This window comes from Watersipora subatra, chromosome 9 (assembly GCF_963576615.1).
Source record: "Watersipora subatra chromosome 9, tzWatSuba1.1, whole genome shotgun sequence".
Lineage (NCBI taxonomy): Eukaryota > Metazoa > Bryozoa > Gymnolaemata > Cheilostomatida > Watersiporidae > Watersipora > Watersipora subatra.
Window position 1 is genome coordinate 35,408,281 of NC_088716.1, and position 20,516 is coordinate 35,428,796.

Genomic DNA, 20,516 nt, shown 5'->3' on the forward strand with positions numbered 1-20,516 from the left:
TTTACGGGTATCTTACAATCTTATCAATCAGCAGACCTCCTATCTTCTACTCTATTTTATAGCCAGCTTAAAATCATAGAGTTAAATACAGACATAGAGGTAACAGCTATAAATTACTATATGAAGGTATGAACTGATTAAAGTGATGGCTGAAGGGAGTGAATCACACAAAGGAATAGAGAAGAAACACCTGCATTGGATTAATAATCATTCATAACTTAATAGCACCAGTTCATGACCCGGTAAAGGAATGAATTCTGCTAACACTATAAATTATAACTACTCTTTATGTGCAAAAAGTACAAGTTATTGTTTGGACCATGGGATTAATTATCGTTCAATCATCAATAGCGCCAGTTCATGCCAATAAATTGTTATATCAACAAATTAAAGGATTATGTCTGCAATCTTATGAGCAAAAATTTCTAGCAAAAAAAACGAAGGCGTATTCCTCAGCATAACGGATACGCTCTCTCATTGCTATTTTATATTTAGCTACAAATTAAAGAATACTTTGTATATTTGTCACAGTGTTATTATTAAAGTATTATTATTACGTGTCAAATCAAAGAGACAAACACTCAACTAAACAATGATTTATTGAGATCCCTCCCTGCAGACAAAATCAGAAATTTACAGAATTGATAAAAATACAGAGCATAAACAAGTCTGAGTCATTTAAAAGTGTGTACAAAATGTAGACTATAAATTGGAATGGATTTTTTATGTACATTTAAGGTAATTGAACATTTCTGTGCAATTACGAGTGAGACTAGAATAAGCCATAAAATGAATATGCTAGATGTCTCTTTCTATACCATACAACTTACGTTAATAAAAAGGTTGGATGTCTTTTTATCCTGCATAGGAATGTGTTTGGAATGATGTAATAAATTATAGTAGGTAACCGGTTGATTGGTGATAGAAATATAGACTGAATCATCATACACACTGGGGTGGTAGTGGGGTAACACACACTATATTACTGGAAGTAGTGGGGTTACACACACTACATTTATATCACTGGTGGTGTAGGGGTAGAGCAACATGAAAGAGAAAATATTGTCATAACTTGCTTTTGGATTTCAAAAACTAATCTTGTTTGTTGGAAGAACTAGTTAACATCAGGGGTAGACAGGCAGATGTAAGGCATCAATGTATGTGACACCTACTTGGCATATAATCAGCAACCAGACCAGCGTGTTGGTGATTGTTGGAAATGCTTTTGTGTCATTCGTCTCATAGGCTAATTTTGTTAGTGATGAAACAACTTTTTTCATTTTTACAATAAACTGAAAATGATAAAAGCGTCTCGATGATGATTGTTTTGGGGGCTCGAAAATGAAGGATCATTGAAAAGGCTCTCTACCGGATAGCAAATCGAGGGAGCAGGTTTTTTGAACATAAAGCATTCTAAAGCAAACATCAGTTCGCAAGTTTAACTCATGTACAAACACATGCTGCCTCTTGCCAAACAGCACTGCCCTACATTATAGTAGGGCGGACAAGTCTCAATTCTTAAGTGCATCATCTATACTACCAATTAGAGATAAACTTGTACAAATTTTAGCAGATTCTATCAGAAAGTATCGGTATGTTTCCATCATTTGCGCTTGTTTTTGATGTTTGAGATGATCTGACTGCCAGGATGTTTATAGATTAAAAGTGACAAAACTTGACTGTGGCCAAAATGTTCAGATCGAATAAAAGTGTGATTATTACGTCTGGAGTCGTAAATAAACTAACAAAAGAGAGACGCATAACGCTGCGACTTGAATTCAATAGATGATATCAACGATAGTAATGATAGCAACTAGTGACATCACATATTTTCTTCTAAGAGTTTCAACAGTGATCAAGGTGTCAATTTTAATCTTAAAACATCCTGACATTCAGATCACCTCAAACATAAAAACAATCGCTAAGATAGAAAAATACTGACATTTTCTGATAAAATTGACAAAGACTTTCAGTGAGTTCATCATTTAGAAACAGCTATCATGTCATTAAAAGATATAGCAAGTCCATAGCTGCGACAGGAAACCATGTCAAATAATACATGAATTATAAATGAAAAGTTGAATGTAAACGAGAGACATCACTCATGGCAAGACGATGACAAAAGAACAAACTACCATTCTAGGTTTCTCGCTCTCTTGAGGAGACAATTTCATTATACATTCTGTCCTAGAATCAGGTATACTTAGTTTTTGACCAAGACTCTATGAGTGTCCTGGTCAGTTCCATATACATAGATGCCTGCCCAACTCCCCCGTAGTCCATGTACTTCTCCGTGCCATAGCCCCTGGCATGGGGCACAGCTGCCTCTATCTGGGTTCCTTCGTGCCATTCATTGAATGATGTTATAGATATGATATCAGGCAGCGTCATCAAGGCCATCTTGAAATTCTTTTTATAGTAAGCACCGTTCTCGCGACTTTTTGTATTTTGGCTATTCCAAGGCCGAACCTAAAATAAAACACTCCCTTAGTCCTTTTTATTTTGACAGTACCGCAATATTAGAAATAATGGCTCAGCATACAATATTCTGGAGTGACATGCGCGTTCTGAGATAGCCTCCAGTTGTATATTGGTTTAATTCTAAGAGCATGTTAAAACTACTGTAAAACCTATAATTGAACGCCGCCTCTATTTAAACGCCGCCTCTATTTGAACGCCGCCTTCAATCGACTGACACCCTGAAAGAAGGGTTGAAAAATAGAGCGCCATGGCGTTCAATTAGAGGTTTTACGGTATGACACGTTCTGCAGAGTCCTGAGCTGTGTAATACACGCATATGCCTCTACGCCTAGACAACGAGCCTTTGAGTTGGCAGCGGTGAGGCAAGAACCTTTCATAGTGACAGCGTTTGATTGTAGATGTCTCAGGCAAAATCCAAACCATTTTGCTTTGTAAGTTACTCACGCCTGGTTAAACGTCACGCACAACTGTTGCATCTGTAAATAGACTTTGCCTTTATTACTATAGGCATTTGATTTATTTTAGCTGTTACCTTAAGAATTAAGTCGTGTCTTTCTACCATCCTGGGCGCAATCAGCAACTAGCAATTTAAGTTCATTTCAGATAGACGATTTACAAACATTCATGCACATTTCCAGCAACTGCTATAAATTTGTGTGTATTTTTATCAGTTATCTTACATATAAGTGCATCACATTCAAATAATTTTTATTATAAATACCTGGATGAAAATCTCATACATTAGTTCCTGATACGAGTATCCGAAATGCGGAGGATGAACAGGCGTAAAGGAAGACAAGAAGAGCAGCACCGCACTCATAAACATAGATGTCTTAATAGGAATAAAATATGTACTAACCTCAGTGTCTATGTAACCTGGGCCGACACTCGGTATAAACATCATGTCTCTAGTTTTGCAAAAGGAGGAGATTTTGCGCCAGTTGGAGGGTTTTGAGCCAAAGACGAATGTGTCTGATGCGAAATAGGTGTATACGCCATCAAATCCTGCATTATAAATCTGTTCGGGATGCTGTGACTCGACGGCTAAACCTACAAACGAGCAGCTTAATAAAACATCCAGATTGAATATACTGATTCATCAATAGTAATATAACTACTAATAGTACTAGATTGTACTGATTCATCAATAGTAATATAACTACTACTAGTACTAGGTTGTACTGATTCATCAATAGTAATATAACTACTACTAGTACTAGGTTGTACCGATTCATCAATAGTAATATAACTACTACTAGTACTAGGTTGTACTGATTCATCAATAGTAATATAACTACTACTAGTACTAGGTTGTACTGATTCCTCAATAGTAATATAACTACTACTAGTACTAGGTTGTACCGATTCATCAATAGTAATATAACTACTACTAGTACTAGGTTGTACTGATTCATCAATAGTAATATAACTACTACTAGTACTAGGTTGTACTGATAGATCAATAGTAATATAACTACTACTAGTACTAGGTTGTACTGATTCATCAATAGCAATATAACTACTACTAGTACTAGGTTGTACTGATTCATCAATAGCAATATAACTACTACTAGTACTAGGTTGTACTGATTCATCAATAGTAATATAACTACTACTAGGTTGTACTGATAGATCAATAGTAATATAACTACTACTAGTACTAGGTTGTACTGATTCATCAATAGTAATATAACTACTACTAGTACTAGGTTGTACTGATTCATCAGTAGTAATATAACTACTACTAGTACTAGGTTGTACCAATTCATCAATAGTAATATAACTACTACTAGTACTAGGTTGTACTGATTCATCAGTAGTAATATAACTACTACTAGTACTAGGTTGTACTGATTCATCAATAGTAATATAACTACTACTAGTACTAGGTTGTACTGATTCATCAATTGTAATACATCTACTACTAGTACTAGGTTGTACTGATAGATCAATAGTAATATAACTACTACTAGTACTAGGTTGTACTGATTCATCAGTAGTAATATAACTACTACTAGTACTAGGTTGTACTGATTCATCAATAGTAATATAACTACTACTAGTACTAGGTTGTACTGATTCATCAGTAGTAATATAACTACTACTAGTACTAGGGTGTACTGATTCACCAATAGTAATATAACTACTACTAGTACTAGGGTGTACTGATTCATCAATAGTAATATAACTACTACTAGTACTAAAATGTAATGATTCATCAATAGCAATATAAATACTACTAGTGCTAGGTTGTACTGATTCATCAATAGTAATATAACCAGCTAACACTCACCAACAAAGATGCCATCATACTGAGTGTCTCTAACAGTCAAACTCTCCAGCCTACTTAGAAGTTTCATCCACTCATTGTCTTTGACTGTATATGAATCATACATATAGAAGAATGGAAGTTGCTTTTCCCCTCTTTTCTTTCTATAGAAAGCATTGTGATCACCATATTTATTTATTATGTGCATTATAGCATCCCTTATGGTCTCAGCATTCCGATTGGCAAAGGGTTCCATATGAAAACAAACCTACAAAAAATGGGAACTAATAATTATGCGCGGCCGCCGACAAACTTTAGCTGGTTGTCTGACAGACTATACAGAAAATGAGAGACAAAATGATGGGGAGCCTCCTGAGTTTCTTTAAAAATGGTTTATGGCTAACTTAGACAAGTCGAAGACCACAGGAATAGTGAGATTACCAATTTTGGTGATACACATGTACAAGTCCGAAAAGTACATTTACCTCAACTCACTTGACCAATCAGATGAAGAGTATTACATGTGTTTCTAAGACTCAAACAAGCTGCTCTTAATGCTGATATTATCCTACTAGTTCATAAGATTAAAGACCAGGTAACAAAGACAGAATTCCTTTTTAGAGTAGGTGTGTCACATCAGAAACACATGGTGAATGCATTATGTTGAAACCATCATGTTGGTCTACTTTGGTAGTAATAAGACTGGCGCAACTGTGATTGGCTGAAATAGATTATTCTAGCAAATATAATTCCGATGCAAACTTTTGATCATTTCTAATGCAAGTTATGTTATTCAAAAATTCATTTTGGAATGACGATAACAACAGGACTTCCCAAAAAAAACTACGTACTTTTACATATTGTACATACTTATGTGAACAATTGAACATATTCTCACTTTAAATTATGCATATCATGTATATGAAGACTGCTCGTGTAAAGTGGGTCTGTCTATGAAACACTTGAAATAATTCTATTGAAACCAAAAGTTTTGGAAACTTCCAAGATAATTTTTTAATACCCCTTCGTAATCCCTTCGTAGTACCCTTTCCTAGTACCCCTTGATAGTATCCCTTCATATTACCCCTTCATAATACCCCTTCGTAGTATCCCTTCCTAGTACCCCTTCGTAGCACCCCTTCATAGTATCCCTTCCTAGTACCCTCTTCCTAGTACTCCCTTCATAGTATCCCTTCGTAGTATTCCTTTGTAGTACCCCTTCGTAGTATCCCTTCGTAGTACCCCTTCATAATCCCTTCGTAGTATCCTTTCCTAGTACCCCTTTCATAGTATCCCTTCATAGTACCACTTCGTAGTATCCCTTCGTAGTACCCCTTAATAATTCCTTCGTAGTACCCCTTCATAGTATCCCTTCCTAGTACCCTTTTCCTAGTACCCCCTTCATAGTATCCCTTCGTAGTATTTTTTTGTAGTACCCCTTCATAGTATCCCTTCATAGTACCCCTTTATAGTATTCCGTCGTAGTACCCCTTCATAGTATCCCTTTGTAGTACCCCTTCACAGTATCCCTCTTTAGTATCCCTTCGCAGTATCCCTTCATGGTACTTCTTCGTAGTATCCCTTCATAGTATACCTTCCTAATACAGGTTTATAGTATGATAAGGAATAAAAGTTTGCTAATGGAAAATTTATTACATTATAATGTACATTTATATTACTAATACTACTGAATGCCTGGCATTCACAGTGAATAAAATAATTACCCAATGAATTTGAGTAACTTACCAGGTAAGCTAATCATCTAAATTTTCACTATAACAATAGCTGTGTTTGAGCCAGCTTAATAATTGTCACATTATGTACTGCGCTAGTAATAACTAATAGAAATTCCCAAGTGCTTTAGCTTCAATATTTTACCCGATGTAATAAGTATGATCGCGAGTAATCCTCTGTGCCATAAATAGGCTGTGTGGCTTAATGGGTAAGCTCGCTGCCCCCAGAATTGGGGGTGCCGAGTTCAAATCCAATATGAGGCACATTTACTAGACAGACGAACAACGGGCACTAAGATTTCTATATACTAGTGGAATTCCCTTGTTGTACAGCATTAAAAATCAGCCTATAAACAGTGACAGGTAATGTAGTCGCCTGCCACATGCCATCAGCCTGGCACATTGCCAATGGCTAATTTTAGTAAGCCAGTATTGCCAGACTTACTAATAACAGCTACGAGAGGAAGCATAAAATGACATTGCAACGTAATGCAGAGCGATATGTGTATTTCACCCAAATAGCAACATATATCGCCCAAAGAATCTATCAATCTTGTGTAGCTCATTAGTTGAGCATACGTCGGAGGATTCTTCATTCCGAGATTTTCACAGTTATAGCTGGACAAATCGAATCCCACACAAACTTTGAGATTTATATAGATATACTAGCACTTTGGCTTCAGCTAAAGCCTGGTTCCCATATAGGCCACAAGTAGCGGTGGCAGGATCGCAGGGCTATTGGCGGTGAAATGGGAACCTAGTCACCGAGTACCAAAGAGTTGAGCCCAGTTCATTATTCGCAAGAACCAGTGCTCAAAACATCCCTGAAATGCACTGTACAAATGGAGGTTAGCACTTTTGGAACTAAATGGCTAACGGCAATTTTTATGCGATAATCGGCACTTCAGAAGCTTGGAGATTAGCTCTGTTGGTTAGAGTGTCAGTCACATAGCCCCTATTGGGAAACAATTTAGGTGTCTCATTAATTGCATGTACAGGATTACATCGTGATGGCGAGAAAGTAGGCACATTTACGACAACTACTAGTGTAACACCGAAATGGAAAGGGCTTGACATCCATAGTGAAAGTTATCATTTTGGACAATTTAACTTTGATACCAGACGATATCTTTCTGAAGCTGATTTCAGATAGAAGTTACATTTGAAACTGTAAACTGACCAATGAGGTGTACTCATTTCAACCTATCAACCAATGGTGCGTACTCATTTCAACCTATCAACCAATGGTGCGTACTCATTTCAACCTATCAACCAATGGGGCGTACTCATTTCAACCTATCAAGCTTGCCAACTTACATTCTAGAACAGCGTTATGCAAAAAAATCTTTTTCTTTCAATACAAATAATTTACTTAAAGCACATAAATTACATAATTTTTTATTGTATATTTCAATACATCAGAGTCTTGGCTTTCGAATGAGCTATTGTTTGCCATGGTGAGACAGACATTGGTTGGTGTTTATAGGATTTCCCCAGAGCTTTACAGCGAAAAAGTTTACTGGCAGTCTCGAAAATTGTGACGTCACAATTCTCATATTCGTTGTTGTGTGCTCTTAACACTTATTTATCAACTACGAAAGTGACGATAATGACGCTAGTGGCAGGCGAAGGTAGGACAACTCCAGAGAACCAATGAAGATGACAAAGGAATCAGTTTCATTAGTTCTCCATGTACATATTATTTCTATGATAAGTACCTCAGACTCCAAGAACCATACTATATTTTCCCGATGATATTATGCACTAGCTCTTTATTTTTAATGCGATGTGATGTTAAAGAATAGAGAAAGCATAATATTTTTATGCTTCATTATTTATCTTGAGGTGTTGACTGATGTTCTAAAAAAAGAATCAAAGAGATTGACCAACCAGAAGCTGAGATATAGCCAGCCAAACACAGGTCTACCAAAAAACATAAGTGTTTTGGTAGTCATCAATATGTGACGTATGAAATCGACTTGTGTGCCATTGGTCAATTAAGCCAACTAATGCGCTCTCCTATAACAATCACGGCGTTTTAATTGGTTTAATCCCTGGAAGTATAGAACAATCAAATTGGGCCTAACAATCATTGCTCTGAGAATTCCGAACCAGTCCCTCTGACATGTAGATTAGTTTTAGAATAAAATAATTACACGCATCTATTATTTCGCAACATTCTGCTATCACTTTCTACAAATTATATTAGTTACATCATTTATTCTATACGCAGTTATATTATTATTTTGTATAATATGCATTATGATTATTATATTAATCATAAAAAATAATCATAGATAAGATAATAGATCAATAGAAAAATCAAATCAAAAGTTATCGTTTTCTTTTCTTACAGCAATAGCAGCACGGTCAATTTATTCTTTTTAAGATTATGGCTGTAGTGATCTTACAGTCTGTTAATAGTGACGATAATCATGAAAATCAACTAAATGCTGCAGTAGATACACAATAGAAAAATGATGAATGAACAAAAATTCACATTCTCATTTCTTATTCTAAACGAACTGCGATCGCGGATGTCGCATATAGACTATACACGCGCCGTTCGTTGAACAGAGGATCTTCGGAGCATATCTGTGGAGATCGAGTTAAAATTTGAAGCACAATAGTCAAAATCTGCTCTTCTGTTTAGAAAAATCACGGCGAGGGGTTGTGGGCAAATGCCTTAACCACATAATGTTTTCCTGAGAAACCAGAGCTAGTATGTAAATTATTTACTATCGCGAGAAGCGTTTCACATCTCGCAGCCAAAACAATCATTATACTTAACGGTGGTAAGGGTGCGCAACTCCGGCACATGACCATTAAGTCGATTTTATACGTCACAGTTTTCGGGATTTTTGAAGGGTTTTCCTCTGATTCTTTATTAGGTAGACCTGTGTTTGGCTGGCTATATCTCAGCTTCTAGTGGGTCAATCTCCTTGATTCTTTTTTTAGAACATCAGTCAACACCTCAAGATAACTAATAAAGCATAATAATATTATGCTTTCTCTATTCTTTAAGGGTGACGACTGAGACTAATTAATTTCAAGCATTGCGTGCTCTCGCGAAAGTGCGATTGACATTTAGTCCTAGGGCCACGCAACCGCAGGTCATAATTTAATCGGATGTGATTTCATTACCTTTATCAACGACAGTACATTTATTGAAGCATAATTAATTAACCCAGAACTTGTGTTTGTATTTGTCGGGCGTTAGCACGACATTGTTGATTATATAGAATCTTAGTTTATTATTAGCGGTCTCTGGGTTTAACAGCACCGATTGTCACAGAAAAACGCAGCCTCAATGGCAGCAAAAGGGATCGACGACCTAAGGCTAAATGAGAATTATGACGCCACATTTTGAGTACCTGAACCAAGCGTTTTTTTTTGCAGGACGTACTTTTGACACCCCGTTTTTCATACTTCTATTATTCTTTGTGTATTGAATATAGGCTCATTCGAAAGCCAAGACTCTGATGTATTGAAATATATAATAAAAAAAGTATGTTATTTATGTGCTTTAAATGTTGACTTGCAACAAAATTCACATTACAGTTATTTGATATGAAAAGATTCACCATGTCTTACTCTGTTGTGTTGTAAGTGCCAAATATGTGGAAATGTGATTACAAGCTCTTAAAAGCTCAAAAACCTCAAGCTCTTTCACCGCTAGATGGGCGCAAACTGGAGATTCTAGTTAATGCGCCCTAGCGGTTAAAGAAAAAGCCACAGAATAGCCACACCCTTATATAAGCCGCATGGCTCAAATCATCAGAAAAAAGTAGTGGCTAGTATTCTGAAAAGTACGGTAGTTGCTATTTTGACGCACAAAAAAGAAGATACTTTTTGCCGTATTTACGAGTGGGAAACAAATAACTTTGTTTATATATTAATGTTTGCATATTTTGAGACAACAATTTCTATGAATCAATATCAGTCTATAAAATTTCCAGAAACATATAAATTAAAAAAGTCATGTACTATTATAAACGGAAAGATGTGAAAGGCAACGATGTGTACATGACCTGACTAGTATAAAAGTTAAAGTTGTTGATATGCGTAACAAAACCGACCTTAACATCATATTTATCTGCAGCATCGAGGATAGCAGGTATTAGTCTGTCAGGAGGCTCACCTTCATCATCAGCAGTGCTCGGTGGATACCAAGAGACGGCTACAACTCCTGCAACATACAGAGATATTCCAGTGCAGGAACAGATAACAAGAGATGACTACAATTCCTTCAACATACAGAGATCATCCAGTGTAGGAACAGACAACTCCTAGATGCTCACTACATCCATCCTTTAAAGACCACACATCTAGAGGATTATTCATCAAGGCTAGAAAACTACCAGGGAACAAAAAACAAGATAATTTGACAACCTATAATTTTTTAAGGATTCTTGACAATTAAATATAAAAAATTTTTCGAAAAATGTTATCTTAACATATAAACTCTTCGAGACCGGTGTTTAGAAAGTTAGACTTGAAAACCTCTATTTATCAGCTGGCAGATTTTGTTCACTGAAATCTGAATGCCTTGCATAGGACATGCTTCAGTGAGCACGAGGCGGCAAACCTATTGATAGCTAGTGTAACATTACCTAGAGATAACTATCAAACCTATTGATAGCTAGTGTTACATTACCTAGAGATAACTATCAAACCTATTGATAGGTAGTGTTACATTACCTAGAGATAACTATCAAATCTTTAAAGTTTTACTCTCAAATTCATCGCTTCCATCAGGAGTGCTTCTAACTGACATTGACTAAGTTATTATTTATTCTTTGGAACTTACAAATATCATACACTAGGAAAGACTTGAGCAAGCATTTATATATAGAGAGTGTCTACATGGTACCTATCCTAGCTTTTCTTATTTCGTACATGTGTCTGTCCAAAACCTCTGGATCCTTTGAACTGTAAGCGCCCAGCTGAGGATAGAAGTTGGCACCGACATCATCTGGCGGCTTGTGTCTTCCCTTTGGGTGCCGTAAATCAGTCTGTTTATCCCAATGGGACAGATATCTGCAACAAATAATCAATGAGACAGATATCTGCAACAAATAACCAATGGGACAGATATCTGCAACAAATAATCAATGAGACAGATGTCTGCAACAAATAACCAATGGGACAGATATCTGCAACAAATAATCAATGAGACAGATATCTGCAACAAATAACCAATGAGACAGATATCTGCAACAAATAACCAATGAGAAAATGATTCAGTTTCAAATGAGTAAAAACTGCTAATATGCACTTGCGGCATACGCAATGATAGAATCAAACTGCATGGACTCTTGTTAATATTTGAACAGATTTAGCAAAAACACTAGATTTGCCAACTATTCGAAACCGTTGCTGATTATCGGCCAATTAAAAATTAGCTAAATAACCATTCAAAATAATGATTATTTATTTTTCAACCTTTCTAATACTATTTTGGTAGAATATCCAATGAGAATGGATCTCAACAGCTAGTCAGAACGGTTTCATTTACTTATGAACAAAGACGAGTTTAACTTTGAAACACATTTAGCAGCAGTATTTTTAATGTTGTAACTGGTATAGAAAATGCAACAAAGATGGCTGTAGCTGTTACTATAAACAACTATTGCGATGCCGGCTCATCGAACACTTGATTAGCGATAAACCCTCAGCATAAAAAAGATTGGATGAAAAGCACCGCTGATCATATAAATGAATCTATGTAATATTGGTGTCAGACGACCTGCTTGCGGGCAGACCAGATTAGTGCGGGTGGAGCATCGCTAGAACAAGTTGCCCATTCGTCTCGAGGCTGAAAGGGCGCACTTATAGTGAGCCGTTTTAATTGAGTGAGGAAAAATAGTGAAAACAGCTGCTCTTTACTTTATAAGGCAGTTGTGATAATAATTGCATCCTGGTTTCATTGGTATACTTCATGACCAGTAAATGTTTAGGCAAATAGTACATACAAGAATGTTTGACAATCAAACCTTCTTGTAGGTATTACTTACTTAAACTTATGTATTGTTGATTATTATTATGTATGTATTATGATGTATTATTATGCATGTATTATTATATATGTATGGCTATGTATATATATTATTATGCATGTATTATTATGTATGTATTATTATGTATATATTTTATTATTTATGTATTATTATGTATGTATTATTATGTATTATTATGTATTATTATGTATATATTATTATTTATTACTTAAACTGCATGTATTATTTATTTAAACTTAAAGGTTGACTTGCAACAAAATTCACATTACAGTTATTTGGTATCAAAAGATTCACCCTGTCTTACTCGGTTGTGTTGTAAGTGCCAAATATGTGAAAATGTGATTACAAGCTCTTAAAAGCTCAAAAACGAAAAGCCGCCATAGATTGGAATCTCTTTATTTCGATGACGTAGCCACAAAATTTGATTATCATCTTGTCACGTATGTTCTCACGTGAATTGAAAGGCCAATACAAAGCTCAATATAAAACTTATCGTAGTACTAGTTTATGACAAACACTTCGGGTTTTACCGAAGACCCCGTATCAAATATAGATGCTCGCTATTTTACAGTTTTGTTTCGGCCTGATCTAATCGGCAAGTCGTAATCTGATCATGTGACCCAATACTTCGCAAATAACTTTTGCAGCACTTTTCAAATATCACAGATGACCAACAGGCTCGTCATGATTATCAGACAATGATATGTACTCCTTTGAGGTAAGGTTAAAAAGTTAAATGAATTCTTACGGTAAGTTATAAGGTATCACTGCTAAAAGTGACAGCATTACAATGACGATAAAACAGACGTGTAAGAACTATAGACATGGTTTTATTGAATGCTTAAAGTATATTTGTGAAATATTTCGACGAATAAGGTTGCAAGAAAGTGTAAACAGAAACCATCTCTCACAAATGCGTCACATTTGAGCCCTTTTGGAAAGAGAATCCAAACTACGGCGGTCTCGCGTGGCTGCGATTAACTGTTCGTTTTTGAGCTTTTAAGAGCTTGTAATCACATTTCCACATATTTGGCACCTAAAACACAACAGAGTAAGACATGGTGAATCTTATGATACCAAATAACTGTAATGTGAATTTTGTTGCAAGTCAACCTTTAAGCTATCTACATGGTTAACCTGCTATCAATATCTATGTGTGTGATACAGAGAAGTAGGGCTAAAGCTTAAGCCAGGAAGCAAGTTCAAGAGAAGAAATCAGCTACACCAACACAGACCCGATGACACAGATAAATAGCCTGACAAATAACAATGGCAGACAATTTGATGGCGATAAGGATCTACATACATATGCCGGTAAATACAAAAGACTTTGAAGACAGCAACGATTTATAAACTTGCACCAACCTGTGATTCCAATGAAACCACTGCCTGTCATGTGTGGGATTCCCATACCACGCGTAATAAAACACATGAACATCATAGTTGGCAGAAGGCCAAGTAGACGGATCATACACGAGTTTTTCCTCACTGTCTGGGTTACCTTCAACTATACCATTACCCTCCGACTGATCAGCTTCTTGTGTCGCTGGTTCAACAGGATGCTTCCTGTTCTGAGGGAAGTCAAACTCTGTAAACATAACAAGTCGCAGTAAGCTCATGCGTTAGTTGCCTCAATACAAAATTATATTAACTACGGACAGTCGTGTCTCATGTTTACATTCAGAGCATATGACATGTTGCTCAAGCATAAATTAGCAGAAATTTCATGAAATTGTTTCACTAGAGTTTAACATATTATGACTGTGTAATTTAAAGCTGTCAGCTCTTTTACCAAATTGACTCAAATAAAACCTTATAAAACCTTTTTAATTCGTAAATAACGACAATTTTTTTGTGGCATACTGCAGACCGCTTACAAAATGGTTGCCATGAATCGCTAAAGAAACATTCATTTATGGTTAAATAAATAAGCCTTCTTCTTACTTCACATCTTAGAAATCCATGCCATAAAAGCTTTAGTAACAAGTGATACTGTGATTTCCTATCACTTAAAGGTGCACCATCACATCTGTTTGTAAATGCCATCTACTAATCTTATGAACAGAGCGCTCACCGCTGCCAATCTTGCCTTTCCATGAAGAAAGAGAAAAAAGGGCGATGATGAGAATAACGATGCAAACAGCGACTAACAAATTCCGCCAAGATATCCGTCGAGGCAGACAACTCTGTAAAAGAAAGAAAAGTTATACAGCTGATATTAACAACTACCCTAAGAGTTACACCACTGATATTAACACCTAGCTTTATTTTGCTAAAAGAGCATTTAGTTCTAAATTTGTAGCTAGTAACAGTCTTTTATGATACACTTGCAAGTCACCAGCCTATACGCCAACTTCACTACAGAGTCATTGCACTTACGCTATATGGCCAAAATCGCTACTTGAAAAAACTGAAACTTATTGCCCTTTTGAATATTTTTTTTCGTGGATGTACAGTGTATATCAATAAACTATTGTCAAACGAAGTTTTTGTACATTCTTGCATATAGTGACGTTGTACATTCTTGCATATAGTGACGTTGTACATTCTTGCATATAGTGACGTTGTACATTCTTGCATATAGTGACGTTGTACATTCTTGCATATAGTGACGTTGTACATTCTTGCATATAGTGACGTTGTACATTCTTGCATATAGTGACGTTGTACATTCTTGCATATAGTGACGTTCGAGTCTATACAACTAAATGATTTTACAACTTCATTCAGAAAGCATTTTTTGCTGTGTTGTTAACATTGCTTATCTGTTCAGAAATCACATTGTGTTTTGCAATGAACTTTAGCATCTTGGGAGAATCATTGTTAACATTAAACAGGCACTACAATGAGTACTCTGGCAATCATGGAAAGTTGGTAACATAAAATATGAAAAATATAAGCAAAAAACATCAGTTTGGCAGTGTAATATATTTTAGATGCAATATTAAACTGGATTCTGAGTAGTAAGTAAGATTAGAACCCTTTTCATGACTGCTTGAAAGGCTAGCTTTGTAATGGGGAGAAGGTTTTGGGTTTGTATGGGTTTCTCTACAATGTCGCCAGAAAAAAATGCCAATTTCGTCTTTGGCCACTGGTTTCAACTGTATACATGTACAGCTCATTGCTAATAGAATGCTAATCAGGCTTGGAGAAAATCATGATTTTTTTTTGAAAAATCAGATATTTTCGATTAAAATTGATTTTTATGATTAACTTGATTTTTTCTCTCATTTTGGCTCATACAAATTGCCTGTGAATTGTATTGCAAATCAGAACGCTGGTGAAAACACTTCTTAAAAATAGTGACTTACACAAATTAGTTGGACAAATTTTTATACTTTTTTCAAACTACATGTAAGTTTGTGGAGGAGAGCTGCTGGCAGTTTCGCACAAAGTACGAGAGAAAGTCAAAGATATAAAAGGGCTATGGAATATTTAAAAACATTCTTCCTTAGGGTGATCAATGTGATTGATTATGCAAAATATAAATATAAGTACCTGTTCTCCAGTTGTTTTAGTACTTGCTGGTTTTTTAATATTAATGAACAAAACCAAAGGTGGAAAATACTCTTCAATGCTTGCACTTGAGCCAATTACAGGGTAGAGTTCAGTTCATCATGTCATTTATTAGACAGATTAGTGGAAAACTGTATCAGTCAGTTGCTACTTGGGCCTACTTACAGGTTTACGAAATAAACTTATAGATTTCAACTTCAAAGGGCCTTCTGTAGCATTGTACCACACGCAGCCAGTTATCCCATCACACTTGCAAACTCATGACAGTGGAGTGTTTACAGATTTGTTAAACACATCAAAACAAGATTGTTTGTCAAAAAAAACTCTGGCTTTTGCAAAATTATTAAACAATAAAAAAAATCATGATTTAAATAAAATCATTCGATTTTTTGTGTGTCAACTGGTTTTAGTTTTTTGTTTTGGTTGTAATCCCCACTGCTCTCATTGCATGCCGGCCTAAGGCTTTCTGTCTCTAACACCTGCTCCTTAATATACATGACCTCGAAATGATTGCGATGATAGAATGACTGACTGAGTGATGCTATGGCAGGACTATAGTATCTAAGGTAAATACCAGAGAAAAAGCCAACTCGTCGCAATAGTTCAGCTCAGCGCAATGGTGCCTCAATTGACCAAGGCAAAGTTCTTTTAAGAGTCACATTATTTAGAAATATCCTCAAGTTGAGTAGGAAGTAGAGAGTATACTAGCATCACCATGTCTAGTACTCAGTGGAGTCTGTCTCACTTGAAATGTACACTCTTGACATTTTGAACTTTCGAGTATTTCCAACATAGCATCAGGCAACTTTTTTTTAGCTAAGTTTATAGTGACCAATATAAAGCAAAAATATCTAACAGTATACAACCTTGAACTTCCCTGTGAATGCATGTTTTGCAAGACTGATATGTTATGTCATATGACAAGCGAAAATGTGCTACTAAAACCGACCAATTTGTGACATTATTAATTATCATTATAACGGTCTGTCAACATGACGATGACTAATTTTAGTGTAGCTAATTTAACATCTCTGGCCTGTTTCATTTCTTGACAATCTTTAATTTTTGTTACAGCCAATGAAGAACATTTTAATAACATAATGATCTCCTTTTTATTTCTTTTGCCAGTGTCTTTAAACCTTAATCTATGCCTTCCCAAAATTAGCTTTCTTCCAATTGACAGTACAGCAAGCCTTACAATAAGCTATCACGATCCAGTTTTCAAAGTTTCCAAGGCATCTCCATTTTATTGGAATATACATGTAGATGGTTTTTAAAACGGTAATCCTTGTTTTATTAAGATACCAGTACTTTATCAGTTATCTGGTCCTTTCATGAGATATGTTTGCAGTTTGTTAGTTTACACGCTGTAGACAGTCTACGCTTCAGCACATACTGTGATTTCTGACTACTATATATAAATATCTGAGACCTTATTTTTACTGAAGCAGATTGGGTGCTCCAGAGCCTAGTCCTAAAAGTTCCGTACACTGCACTCAGATTTCCCACCATCAGCAATATTTCACTGTTATCTTAGCAGTGCCAGCTCTAGTACTTAGAAGATATTTAAAGATTTTGCATCATCTTAGCGATTCTCCATTGATGGTGAATAAATATGGTTAGAAGGCCTATCTTAGAAGCTTCGGTAGCTAATGAAAACACTGTTTTCTTACTATTGATGTTGAGACGAAATTGTCTAGCAGGAGTGACAAATCTGTCTACCCTGGCTTAGAGGTCATTAGGTCTTTAAGCCACCAGGGCAAATTCCTGAGCTAAACGCAAATCTCTCATTAGCTTAGTGATTGCTATAATCTCTGATTTGAACAACAATAAACAAATCTGCCTCTTCTTAAATCCATATATAAATTCCCTTCAAGCTATTACAAAAAAAACTACTTTGAACTTCACCCATTGCTACTTAAAGCGGATTTTGGTTAGCAGGCCAAGGGAGGTTGTCTAATCCCCGACCCTCGGTTGGCAGGGATCGCAACTTCGAATTTGCTGCTGGTTTTTTGAAAGAATGCTAGCATTTTCTTTGGGTTCTGACAAATGAAATGGCCAAGGAGATACAACTGTGCTGCTGGTGCACTGTGATGCTGGTGCAATTTAGGAGAATGCCAACCTAGTCACTTACTGATGGTGATGATGCTTCCTAGTGCGCTGTGAATGCATTTGCTGTTTGCAACGATTTTTAACTAGTCGATGCGGTAGAACGATCCAGCGAAGGTTGTAGTATGTCTTGTATTAAACACAAGAATGAATATAACCATACATTACCATTCTGAAGTATTTATATCCTAGAGGGCGCGCCTTAGCGAGTTCAAGAGGGTAAAGAGACTAGCTAGCTATACAAGAGTTACAATGATCTGCCATTAGCAGTAAACCGGTCTCATCCTCAACACATGATAATTTAATGTCTAGTTCTATTATACGAATATAATTATTACGCACATAAAAAGAATAATTAAGGATATGTATAGTTGATTGTTTACAACAGTCTACATCATATTACTGAAAAATACCTACCATGATCCCTAAACAGTCTAAAAATGAAGCAAGTAACTTTCATAAAACAAACTTCTGTGAATACAATCCATAATCCTAAAACAAAACATGTGAGGTGACAACAAATTAAAAGAATGGCTATTCTACATAGCTAGAGCGCCTTCTTAATATTGCAACGATAATATCGGCGGGTGCGTATTTTAGTCTAATCGGTACAGAACACATCTATTTACTACGCAAGTACTATGAAGTTTGGTGGACATTTCTACACTCGGACTTCTTCCCTGAATTCGAAACGTTTGAAGGTCGGATACATTATTGTATCTACTGGAGTTGTTTAACAAACAGCGAGTACAATTATTATCTTATAAATTTTTCGCCACTGCCGCCCAATTGTTTGTATTTTGCAAATTAACCAATAGCAAAATCCCTAACAAAAAGCGTGTGACAGCGCCATGTTGATTAAATTAGAATGGCGTTTTCCGCTGTTTTAACGCAAATAATAGCTAACGAAAATGACTTTGTTTTGAAATGATTGCTTTTGCTAGAAATCATCAAATTTTTCTCCAATTATACACATAATTTTGAAATTTATTATTTGAACTACAGACGCTCAAAATGGAGCACGTGAAAGCTTTCCAAGCTGAGGTAGGCGGTTGAAATACAGTTGTTTGCCTAATAATTCCATAGATAAATTGATTTCTCTGTTACTGATTCCGATTTAATTCATTCTACTTACTTTATGAAGTTTACCAAACTCTAATTTTGGCTAAAATTGAACGTAAATTATCCTTAGCGTTTGTAAATATTTTTACTTGCTAAATAATTATTGCAGAGAAAACTCTCTATGACTGCCGATAGTGTTCTTTGTTTACCGCTAGTCAATGTAAGATAATGCAAAGCTGGCCAATTAATTTATTTTTAGATGGATTCTTTGATGAAGCTTAAGGCGCCGATATCTAAAGCAAAGATGTCAGCCATCACCAAAGGAGCTATGAAAGCAATCAAGATGTACAAACACGTTGTGCAAATTGTAGAAAAGTTTATTGCTAAGGTATTGTTTGACTAGCTTTCACTTTAATCTTATGCTGAATAACGAAATTTGCTGGGTCATCAGTGGTTTATTATTGCAAAATCTTTATCTTTGACAACGCCAAAGCTTTCTTGCATTTGTAGCAAGAGTGGCTTGCTACTTTACTGTATTTTGCTCTAGTTTTGAGGGACATCTTCAAACCTTATTTGATTGGATATTTGAGATACGTACATTTTCCTTTGAACCAAGAATGATAAGGCTGGTTCATGGCCTGGAGACCCATGATATGCATCGTTTGTCAGCCAATACGTTGGCGTTGCATTGACATTGTCTTGGCGAGGCATTGGCCATGTGTTGTCGATGCCTAGTTTCAATATCAAACACGTTTGTCTACAATACTATGATGGCTGTACTGGAAAATTTATTTAGGATGCCATGGCTTCATGCGAATATGGCCACTCGTCATTGGTCAATTTATTTATTAACTTTACGCATCGCTTGGTAGCGTCGGTGTGTAGCTGCAACCTATATGTACACTATGCGTCGGCGATACATTTTGTCAGTAGTGTTAGCAATCTTTAATGGCTCGGGTATGCGCGCATTTGTGTGTGTTCATGCGCGGGTGTGTGTGTATGTTCTCTTGCAAGCGTATATACAGTCAAACATGGATAACTCGAACTTCACGGGACCGAGTAAAAGTGTTCGAATTATCAGAGCGTTCAAGTTATCAGAGCACTGGCACAAGTCCCATTTATTTACTTATTTATTAGTAGATACATGTACATATACAAACTATAATATAAATCAAAAGCACAAATGGCTTGTTTCAAATTAAATGTTTCTAATGTAAAGTTTAAAACGTTTTTATCAAAAAGTATAGAGATTTTTCTATCACTTGATATTGGTTTTTTGTTTGAGGTGATGTTATTGCCAGGACGTTTTTTAGATTGACATTGGCA

The 20,516-nt window shown here is 35.9% G+C and overlaps 2 protein-coding genes across 2 annotated transcripts in view; one reads left to right on the forward strand and one right to left on the reverse strand.

Annotated features, from left to right (window-relative positions):
- Window positions 1-588: 588 nt before the first annotated feature.
- LOC137403624 (glycoprotein endo-alpha-1,2-mannosidase-like) lies at window positions 589-18,686 on the reverse strand. The gene is made up of 8 exons (XM_068089601.1): window positions 18,546-18,686; window positions 14,578-14,689; window positions 13,869-14,091; window positions 11,357-11,523; window positions 10,563-10,672; window positions 4,775-5,018; window positions 3,341-3,531; window positions 589-2,469 (listed from the first exon to the last, which is right to left on the reverse strand). Exons 1-8 carry the CDS (start codon window positions 18,546-18,548, stop codon window positions 2,194-2,196), a joined length of 1,326 nt encoding a protein of 441 aa, XP_067945702.1. The 5' UTR covers window positions 18,549-18,686; the 3' UTR covers window positions 589-2,193.
- Window positions 18,687-19,033: 347 nt separating this feature from the next.
- Window positions 19,034-20,516, forward strand: part of LOC137403623 (SR-related and CTD-associated factor 4-like) — a 53,520-nt gene continuing 52,037 nt past the window's right edge. The window contains exons 1-2 of the mRNA XM_068089600.1: window positions 19,034-19,172; window positions 19,450-19,578. Coding sequence (XP_067945701.1) covers window positions 19,143-19,172; window positions 19,450-19,578 — 159 coding nt within the window. The 5' untranslated portion in view covers window positions 19,034-19,142. The remainder of the gene's footprint in view (window positions 19,173-19,449; window positions 19,579-20,516) is intronic.

Bases quoted from the DNA above. Each gene is read 5' to 3' on its own strand.
- LOC137403624 (XM_068089601.1), bottom strand. The intron at 14,092-14,577 runs GTGAGCGCTCTG...TTATGTTTACAG, and splicing joins GAAAGGCAAGATTGGCAGCG to AGTTTGACTTCCCTCAGAAC. The intron at 2,470-3,340 runs GTTAGTACATAT...GTTTTATTTTAG, and splicing joins CAGGTTACATAGACACTGAG to GTTCGGCCTTGGAATAGCCA.